We start from the raw sequence: 10342 nt of genomic DNA on the forward strand, positions 1-10342 counted from the left end.
TGCCTGTCTTTTGCCTGTCTTTTGCCCCTTCTTTTGCCTTCTTTTGCCCGTCTTTTGCCCTTCTTTTGCCTTGTTTTGCCTTCTTTTGCCCCTTCTTTTGCCTGTCTTTTGCCCCTTCTTTTTGCCTGTCTTTTGCCCCTTCTTTTGCCCTTCTTTTGCCTGTCTTTTGCCCTTCTTTTGCCTGTCTTTTGCCCTTCTTTTGCCTCTTTTGCCTTCTTTTGCCCTCTTTTGCCTGTCTTTTGCCCTTCTTTTGCCTGTCTTTTGCCCCTTCTTTTGCCCTTCTTTTGCCCTTGTTTTGCCCTTCTTTTGCCCCTTCTTTTGCCTGTCTTTGCCCTTCTTTTGCCTGTCTTTTGCCCCTTTTGCCTGTCTTTTGCCCGTCTTTTGCCTTCTTTTGCCCCTTCTTTTGCCTGTCTTTTGCCCTTATTTTGCCTGTATTTTGCCTTCTTTTGCCCCTTCTTTTGCCTGTCTTTTGCCCTTCTTTTGCCCCTTCTTTTGCCCTTCTTTTGCCCGTCTTTTGCCCTTCATTTGCCCTTCTTTTGCCCTTCTTTTGCCCTTCTTTTGCCTGTCTTTTGCCCCTTCTTTTGCCTGTCTTTTGCCCCTTCATTTGCCCTTCTTTTGCCCTTCTTTTGCCCCTTCTTTTGCCTGTCTTTTGCCCCTTCTTTTGCCCTTCTTTTGCCTGTCTTTTGCCCTTCTTTTGCCTGTCTTTTGCCCCTTATTTTGCCCTTCTTTTGCCTGTCTTTTGCCCCTTCTTTTGCCCTTCTTTTGCCCCTTCTTTTGCCTGTTTTTTGCCCTTCTTTTGCCTGTCTTTTGCCCTTCTTTTGCCTGTCTTTTGGCCTTCTTTTGCCTGTCTTTTGCCTGTCTTTTGCCCTTCTTTTGCCTGTCTTTTGCCTGTCTTTTGCCCTTCTTTTGCCCCTTATTTTGCCTGTCTTTTGCCCTTCTTTTGCCCCTTCTTTTGCCCTTCTTTTGCCCCTTCTTTTGCCCCTTCTTTTGCCCCTTCCTTTGCCCTTCTTTTGCCCCTTCTTTTGCCCTTCTTTTGCCTGTCTTTTGCCCCTTCTTTTGCCCTTCTTTTGCCTGTCTTTTGCCCTTCTTTTGCCCTTCTTTTGCCCTTCTTTTGCCCTTCTTTTGCCCCTTATTTTGCCCTTCTTTTGCCTGTCTTTTGCCCGTCTTTTGCCCCTTCTTTTGCCTGTCTTTTGCCTGTCTTTTGTCCTTCTTTTGCCCCTTCTTTTGCCCTTCTTTTGCCCTTCTTTGCTTTTGCCTGTCTTTTGCTCTTCTTTTTGCCTTCTTTTGCACCTTCTTTTGCCCTTCTTTTGCCCGTCTTTTGCCCTTCTTTTGCCTGTTTTGCCCGTCTTTTGCCCTTCTTTTGCCCTTTTTTGCCTGTCTTTTGCCCCTTTTTTTGCCATTCTTTTGCCCGTCTTTTGCCCTTCTTTTGCCTTCTTTTGCCCTTCTTTTGCCCGTCTTTTGCCCCTTCTTTTGCCCTTTTTTTGCCTGTCTTTTGCCCCTTTTTTTGCCATTCTTTTGCCCGTCTTTTGCCCTTCTTTTGCCCTTCTTTTGCCCCTTCTTTTGCCTGTCTTTTGCCCCTTCTTTTGCCTGTCTTTTGCCCCTTTTTTGCCTGTCTTTTGCCCGTCTTTTGCCCTTCTTTTGCCCCTTCTTTTGCCTGTCTTTTGTCTGTCTTTTGCCTGTCTTTTGCCCTTCTTTTGCCCCTTCTTTCACCTGTCTTTTGCCCTTGTTTTGCCTGTCTTGCCCTTCTTTTGCCCCTTATTTTGCCCTTCTTTTGCCTGTCTTTTGCCCCTTCTTTTGCCTGTCTTTTGCCCCTTCTTTTGCCCTTCTTTTGCCTGTCTTTTGCCCGTCTTTTGCCCTTCTTTTGCCCTTCTTTTGCCCCTTCTTTTGCCTGTCTTTTGCCCTTTTGCCCTTCTTTTGCCTGTCTTTTGCCCCTTATTTTGCCCTTCTTTTGCCCTTCTTTGCCCTTCTTTTGCCCTTCTTTTGCCCTTCTTTTCCCCTTTCTTTTGCCTGTCTTTTGCCCTTCTTTTGCCCTTCTTTTACCCTTCTTTTGCCTGTCTTTTGCCCCTTATTTTGCCCTTCTTTTGCCTGTCTTTTGCCCTTCTTTTGCCCCTTCTTTTGCCCCTTCTTTTGCCCTTCTTTTGCCTGTCTTTTGCCCTTCTTTTGCCCTTCTTTTGCCTGTCTTTTGCCTGTCTTTTGCCCCTTCTTTTGCCCTTCTTTTGCCCTTCTTTTGCCCTTCTTTTGCCCTTCTTTTGCCCTTCTTTTGCCCTTCTTTTGCCTGTCTTTTGCCCTTCTTTTGCCTGTCTTTTGCCCTTCTTTTGCCTGTCTTTTGCCCGTCTTTTGCCCCTTCTTTTGCCTGTCTTTTGCCCCTTCTTTTGCCCTTCTTTTGCCTGTCTTTTGCCCGTCTTTTGCCCTTCTTTTGCCCTTCTTTTGCCCCTTCTTTTGCCTGTCTTTTGCCCTTTTGCCCTTCTTTTGCCTGTCTTTTGCCCTTCTTTTGCCCTTCTTTTGCCTGTCTTTTGCCCTTCTTTTGCCTGTCTTTTGCCCTTCTTTTGCCTGTCTTTTGACCCTTCTTTTGCCTGTCTTTTGCCTGTCTTTTGCCTGTCTTTTGCCCCTTCTTTTGCCTGTCTTTTGCCCTTCTTTTGCCTGTCTTTTGCCCTTCTTTTGCCTGTCTTTTGCCTTCTTTTGCCTGTCTTTTGCCCCTTCTTTTGCCTGTCTTTTGCCCGTCTTTTGCCCTTCTTTTGCCTGTCTTTTGCCCTTCTTTTGCCTGTCTTTTGCCCTTCTTTTGCCTGTCTTTTGCCCCTTCTTTTGCCTGTCTTTTGCCCTTCTTTTGCCTGTCTTTTGCCTTCTTTTGCCTGTCTTTTGCCCTTCTTTTGCCTGTCTTTTGCCCTTCTTTTGCCTGTCTTTTGCCCTTCTTTTGCCTGTCTTTTGCCCCTTCTTTTGCCTGTCTTTTGCCCGTCTTTGCCCTTCTTTGCCTGTCTTTTGCCCCTTCTTTTGCCTGTTTTTTGCCCTTCTTTTGCCTGTCTTTTGCCCTTCTTTTGCCTGTCTTTTGGCCTTCTTTTGCCTGTCTTTTGCCTGTCTTTTGCCCCTTCTTTTGCCCTTCTTTTGCCCGTCTTTTGCCCTTCTTTTGCCCTTGTTTTGCCCTTATTTTGCCCCTTCTTTTGCCTGTCTTTGCCCCTTCTTTTGCCTGTCTTTTGCCCCTTCTTTTGCCCTTCTTTTGCTGTCTTTTGCCCCTTCTTTTGCCTGTCTTTTGCCCTTCTTTTGCCCCTTCTTTTGCCCTTCTTTTGCCCTTCTTTTGCCTGTCTTTTGCCTTCTTTTGCCTGTCTTTTGCCCCTTCTTTTGCCCTTCTTTTGCCCTTGTTTTGCCCTTCTTTTGCCCCTTCTTTTGCCTGTCTTTTGCCCCTTCTTTTGCCTGTCTTTTGCCCCTTTTGCCTGTCTTTTGCCCGTCTTTTGCCCTTCTTTTGCCCCTTCTTTTGCCTGTCTTTTGCCCTTATTTTGCCTGTATTTTGCCCTTCTTTTGCCCCTTCTTTTGCCTGTCTTTTGCCCTTCTTTTGCCCCTTCTTTTGCCCTTCTTTTGCCCGTCTTTTGCCCTTCATTTGCCCTTCTTTTGCCCTTCTTTTGCCCCTTCTTTTGCCTGTCTTTTGCCCCTTCTTTTGCCTGTCTTTTGCCCCTTCATTTGCCCTCTTTTGCCCTTCTTTTGCCCCTTCTTTTGCCTGTCTTTTGCCCCTTCTTTTGCCTTCTTTTGCCTGTCTTTTGCCCTTCTTTTGCCTGTCTTTTGCCCCTTATTTTGCCCTTCTTTTGCCTGTCTTTTGCCCCTTCTTTTGCCTTCTTTTGCCCCTTCTTTTGCCTGTTTTTTGCCCTTCTTTGCCTGTCTTTTGCCCTTCTTTTGCCTGTCTTTTGGCCTTCTTTTGCCTGTCTTTTGCCTGTCTTTTGCCCTTCTTTTGCCTGTCTTTTGCCTGTCTTTTGCCCTTCTTTTGCCCCTTATTTTGCCTGTCTTTTGCCCTTCTTTTGCCCCTTCTTTTGCCCTTCTTTTGCCCCTTCTTTTGCCCCTTCTTTTGCCCCTTCCTTTGCCCTTCTTTTGCCCCTTCTTTTGCCCTTCTTTTGCCTGTCTTTTGCCCCTTCTTTTGCCCTTCTTTTGCCTGTCTTTTGCCCTTCTTTTGCCCCTTCTTTTGCCCTTCTTTTGCCCTTCTTTTGCCCTTATTTTGCCCTTCTTTGCCTGTCTTTTGCCCGTCTTTTGCCCCTTCTTTTGCCTGTCTTTTGCCTGTCTTTTGTCCTTCTTTTGCCCCTTCTTTTGCCCTTCTTTTGCCCTTCTTTTGCTGTCTTTTGCCCTTCTTTTGCCCCTTCTTTTGCCCTTCTTTTGCACCTTCTTTTGCCTTCTTTTGCCCGTCTTTTGCCCTTCTTTTGCCTGTCTTTTGCCCGTCTTTTGCCCCTTCTTTTGCCCTTTTTTGCCTGTCTTTTGCCCCTTTTTTTGCCATTCTTTTGCCCGTCTTTTGCCCTTCTTTTGCCCTTCTTTTGCCCTTCTTTTGCCCGTCTTTTGCCCTTCTTTTGCCCTTTTTTTGCCTGTCTTTTGCCCCTTTTTTTGCCATTCTTTGCCCGTCTTTTGCCCTTCTTTTGCCCTTCTTTTGCCCCTTCTTTTGCCTGTCTTTTGCCCCTTCTTTTGCCTGTCTTTTGCCCCTTTTTTGCCTGTCTTTTGCCCGTCTTTTGCCCTTCTTTTGCCCCTTCTTTTGCCTGTCTTTTGTCTGTCTTTTGCCTGTCTTTTGCCCTTCTTTTGCCCCTTCTTTCACCTGTCTTTTGCCCTTGTTTTGCCTGTCTTGCCCTTCTTTTGCCCCTTATTTTGCCCTTCTTTTGCCTGTCTTTTGCCCCTTCTTTTGCCTGTCTTTTGCCCCTTCTTTTGCCCTTCTTTTGCCTGTCTTTTGCCCGTCTTTTGCCCTTCTTTTGCCCTTCTTTTGCCCCTTCTTTTGCCTGTCTTTTGCCCTTTTGCCCTTCTTTTGCCTGTCTTTTGCCCCTTCTTTTGCCCTTCTTTTGCCCTTCTTTTGCCCTTCTTTTGCCCTTCTTTTGCCCTTCTTTTCCCCTTTCTTTTGCCTGTCTTTTGCCCTTCTTTTGCCCTTCTTTTACCCTTCTTTTGCCTGTCTTTTGCCCCTTATTTTGCCCTTCTTTTGCCTGTCTTTTGCCCTTCTTTTGCCCCTTCTTTTGCCCCTTCTTTTGCCCTTCTTTTGCCTGTCTTTTGCCCTTCTTTTGCCCTTCTTTTGCCTGTCTTTTGCCTGTCTTTTGCCCCTTCTTTTGCCCTTCTTTTGCCCTTCTTTTGCCCTTCTTTTGCCCCTTCTTTTGCCCTTCTTTTGCCCTTCTTTTGCCTGTCTTTTGCCCTTCTTTTGCCTGTCTTTTGCCCCTTCTTTTGCCTGTCTTTTGCCCGTCTTTTGCCCCTTCTTTTGCCTGTCTTTTGCCCCTTCTTTTGCCCTTCTTTTGCCTGTCTTTTGCCCGTCTTTTGCCCTTCTTTTGCCCTTCTTTTGCCCCTTCTTTTGCCTGTCTTTTGCCCTTTTGCCCTTCTTTTGCCTGTCTTTTGCCCCTTCTTTTGCCCTTCTTTTGCCTGTCTTTTGCCCTTCTTTTGCCTGTCTTTTGCCCTTCTTTTGCCTGTCTTTTGACCCTTCTTTTGCCTGTCTTTTGCCTGTCTTTTGCCTGTCTTTTGCCCCTTCTTTTGCCTGTCTTTTGCCCTTCTTTTGCCTGTCTTTTGCCCCTTCTTTTGCCTGTCTTTTGCCCTTCTTTTGCCTGTCTTTTGCCCCTTCTTTTGCCTGTCTTTTGCCCGTCTTTTGCCCTTCTTTTGCCTGTCTTTTGCCCTTCTTTTGCCTGTCTTTTGCCCTTCTTTTGCCTGTCTTTTGCCCCTTCTTTTGCCTGTCTTTTGCCCTTCTTTTGCCTGTCTTTTGCCCTTCTTTTGCCTGTCTTTTGCCCTTCTTTTGCCTGTCTTTTGCCCCTTCTTTTGCCTGTCTTTTGCCCTTCTTTTGCCTGTCTTTTGCCCCTTCTTTTGCCTGTCTTTTGCCCGTCTTTTGCCCTTCTTTTGCCTGTCTTTTGCCCTTCTTTTGCCTGTCTTTTGCCCTTCTTTTGCCTGTCTTTTGCCTGTCTTTTGCCCCTTCTTTTGCCTGTCTTTTGCCCTTCTTTTGCCCTTCTTTTGCCTGTCTTTTGCCCTTCTTTTGCCTGTCTTTTGCCCTTCTTTTGCCTGTCTTTTGCCTGTCTTTTGCCCCTTCTTTTGCCTGTCTTTCAGATCAGATTCATACGAGGTTTCCACTGGACACACACTGGTCTGATTAACCCATTCTGACCTGAGATCAGATTCATACGAGGTTTCCACTGGACACACACTGGTCTGATTAACCCATTCTGACCTGAGATCAGATTCATACGTGGTTTCCACTGGACACACACTGGTCTGATTAACCCATTCTGACCTGAGATCAGATTCATACGAGGTTTCCACTGGACACACACTGGTCTGATTAACCCATTCTGACCTGAGATCAGATTCATACGAGGTTTCCACTGGACACACACTGGTCTGATTAACCCATTCTGACCTGAGATCAGATTCATACGAGGTTTCCACTGGACACACACTGGTCTGATTAACCCATTCTGACCTGAGATCAGATTCATACGAGGTTTCCACTGGACACACACTGGTCTGATTAACCCATTCTGACCTGAGATCAGATTCATACGAGGTTTCCACTGGACACACACTGGTCTGATTAACCCATTCTGACCTGAGATCAGATTCATACGTGGTTTCCACTGGACACACACTGGTCTGATTAACCCATTCTGACCTGAGATCAGATTCATACGTGGTTTCCACTGGACACACACTGGTCTGATTAACCCATTCTGACCTGAGATCAGATTCATACGAGGTTTCCACTGGACACACACTGGTCTGATTAACCCATTCTGACCTGAGATCAGATTCATACGAGGTTTCCACTGGACACACACTGGTCTGATTAACCCATTCTGACCTGAGATCAGATTCATACGAGGTTTCCACTGGACACACACTGCATAGTGTCTATCTGTGCATGCCACTGTAGAGCAGGTCATCCAATGATTTTGGTGTTGGCATCATGTCGTGCTTTAGCTAATGAAAAAATAGCTTTCAAATAGCTTTAAAAAAAATAGCAGACCTACAAGCTCGTATCGCGCCACTCGGTGGCGCGATACGAGCTTGTAGATCTGCTATTTTTGAAAAACCGAAGAGCGACTGACATTTTTTTTAATCTGATCTCAGGTCAGAATGGGTTAATCAGACCAGTGTGTGTCCGGCGGAAACCTCGTATGAATCTGATCTCAGGTCAGAATGGCTTATTATTATTATTATTATATTACATGGACAGAATTGTTTTTGAGTTGGTTTGAGTCACAAAACTGAAACTGAAACAAAACAAAAATTAGACAAGACGAATAACCCCCCCCCCCCCACCTGGAACTTTGACACCTTTTTCTTTCACTGTATACAGGTTTTTATTTTCTTTTTCTTTTTTAAAGGTATATTCAGTGATTTCACTTAATTCAAATATCACTTATTGTTTTGTTTTGTTGTGATAATCCTCCCTACTATAGAGTGTGCTGGCCATATAAGGAGTTCCTCCCTGTCCCCAGTTAACCCCTGGGGGTCAAAAAACCTTAGGTTTCGTTTTTGACTCTCTATCCTGATTGGACGAAAGGCTTTGGGTCCCACAGCCAAAAACGAAACCTAAGGTTTTTTTGAGTGAAATCACTGAATATACCTTTAATAGAATAAATAGTAGTAATAGCCGCCAGCAAGGATTTCATGAGAATAAGAGAAGAGAAGAGAAGAGAGACATGAGAAGTAGAAAGGAGAGAAAGACAGACGGAGGAAGGATTGCGCTCGTCTTACCGGTCCGCGGGCCGTCAGAAACACCGTGCTTCTCACGGACCTTTCCCCACGTCAAGGCGCCACTGGCCAGGTCTCGGATGATGGCGGGCAACGCGCCGACCTCGGCTCTGACCTGCGTCATGGAGTCGCGCTCTCTCAGCGTGGCCGTGTGGGGCGTCTCCGTCACCGTGACGGGGTCCACGGTGACGGCGAACGCCACGCCGATCTCGTCCGCCCGGGCGTAGCGCCGCCCGATGGACGCAGAGGAGTCGTCCACCCTGTGGGACACGCCCTCTCGGGTCAGCGCCTCGGACAGGTCCCTCACGAAGGGCGCGAACTCCCGGTTCTGACCCAGGGGAAGGACGGCGCATTTGTACGGGGCCACGGCGGCGGGGAAGCTGAAATAGGTCCGTCGTTGCGCCTTCGCGTCGTCGTCTTCTTCGGCGGCGCCTTTTTCTCTGACGCGGAACGTGTGCTCGAGGACGCTGTACACGATCCTGCCGATGCCGAACGAGGGCTCGACGACGTGAGGAACGACCTCCGCCGTGTGCACCGTCGTGGCGAAGCGCTTCACGCTGACCATGTCCTTCGTGAGTCTGAAAGACTTCCCTTCCTTCGTCTCGATGGTGAACTCTCCGTTCTCGGCGAGCAGCCGCTCCCGCTCCGCCACGAAGCGCTCGTCGTCGCACGCGGCGAGGTACTCCGTCACCAGCCTGGCGTCCTTTCTGTAGGCCTTCCCGATGGCCCCTTTGTCGGGCTCGAACCGTACCACGTTTACGACCTTGGGCCCGTGGTGGTCGTGGGCGTCCACGGGCTTCTCGGCGACCAGACGGACCTTCGTAGCCCGCTCGTGGCACCGCAGGTCGAAGCACGAGCGATCGGCGCATCCCGCCACCTCCGTCCATCCGTAGGAGGTCTCGGCCTCCGCGTCCCAGCAGTCGCGGGCGTAGTGGGCCATCTCGGTGTCCATGTGCTGGCGGAAGCGCAGCTTGTCTCCGGAGACGCCGACTTTAAGGAGATAGAGGTGGATCCGTCCGATGAAGTACCCCAGGACGGAGTTGGCGACGACGCCCTCGTCCACGGCGTCGCCCAGCGTCATGACGCGGGCCGGCTGGCCGCTGGTCTGGGCCTGGGCGGAGTACAGCGTCACCTCCAGGTCTCTCACGTTGCAGAACCTCGGGTGGACCTTCTCGCTCGGGTCCACAAAGTGCTCGATCTCGGCCATGGTGAACTCCCGGACGCGGAGGAGTCCCGAGCGCGGGGAGATCTCGTTCCTGAAGGCGCTGCCGATCTGAGCTGCGGCGAACGGGAGCTTCCCCTGGTTGAACTCCAGCAGGCGTTTGAAGTTGAGGAAGATTCCCTGAGCGGTTTCGGGCCTCAGATAGGCGCACGTGTTGCCCCCCGGCCCGACGGACGTCTGGAACATCAGGTTGAAGGAGACGGGGGCGCAGAGGTCGTTCCCCGTGGCGGGCGACTTGACGCCGTACTTCACGAAGGCGTCGGTCAGCTCCTGCTGCGTGAAGTTGTCCGTCCGAGTGCCGACCTCCTCCATCTCGGCCTTCTTCTCCGTGGGACACTTCTTGTCGTCGGACGTCAGCTTCTGGAGGTGGGCTTTGAGGAGATGGTCGGCCCGGAAGCACTCGCCGGTCTTCACGTCCTTCACCATGTAGTCGGCGAACTTCTCCACGTGTCCCGAGGCCTTGAGCACGGCCTCCGGGGTGAGCACGGTGCAGTCCACCTCCAGCATCTGCTCCTCCTGGACGAAGTGCTGCCTCCAGGCCTGCAGCACGTTGTTCTTCAGGGCACAGCCCACGGGGCCAAAGTCGTACAGGCCGCTCACGCCGCCGTAGATGGCGAAGGCCTGGTCGTAGAAGAACCGCCGCTTCAAGGTGTCCTCCAGTTTGGTTCGGTCGACCACGCGGTCGCATTGTGGCCGCCGCGAGGCCAGTTCCTTGGCCTCGAGCGTTCTCTGCCTCGCTTTTAACTCGGCGACGGCTTTGGCCACGTCCACATCGGGGGCGCCTCCTCCTTCCTTCTCTTTCATTTTGCGCAGCAGATCCCCCTGTTCTTTGACCGCCGCCCGGAGCGGGGCCAGGACCTCCTCCTCCATGCTGTGTTGTCCTTCGGAGGAGACTAATAGCTGCTGCTGCTGCTGCCAAAAGCTCCGGTTGTGTTCCTTCCTCTTCCGGGAGCAGACGGACGGTGAAAAGTGGCGTCCTCTAGTGGTTGTTGTGTGTAGTTGTTGTGGTGGTGGCAGGGCCAGGTGGAGCAGAGCAAGGCGGTGTGTGGCGGGGGTGGTGGTGGTCGTCCTTGCACTACGGAGCAGGAGCATGGACCGTCAAAACGCCGCTGTGTGCCAGAACATCGATGGAACCTCTGCAGAAAGGGGTACGTGTGGTGGCGCTGCTGCTGCTGCTAAATAAATAGATTGCTTAAACTGTTATTGCATTCTCCAATTAATAGAAAT

At 49.8% G+C, this 10342-nt stretch overlaps 1 protein-coding gene across 1 annotated transcript in view; it reads right to left on the bottom strand.

The window, feature by feature from the left end:
• Positions 1–9985, bottom strand: part of LOC310856063 (glycine--tRNA ligase-like) — a gene marked incomplete at both ends in the record, with an annotated part of 24596 nt that extends 14611 nt beyond the window's left edge. The window contains one exon of the mRNA XM_083761280.1: positions 7897–9985. Coding sequence (XP_083617406.1) covers positions 7897–9985 — 2089 coding nt within the window. The remainder of the gene's footprint in view (positions 1–7896) is intronic.
• Positions 9986–10342: the final 357 nt, after the last annotated feature.

The sequence above is a fragment of the Protomyctophum parallelum genome (genome assembly GCF_964188405.1).
Source record: "Protomyctophum parallelum genome assembly, chromosome: 3".
Classification (NCBI taxonomy): domain Eukaryota; kingdom Metazoa; phylum Chordata; class Actinopteri; order Myctophiformes; family Myctophidae; genus Protomyctophum; species Protomyctophum parallelum.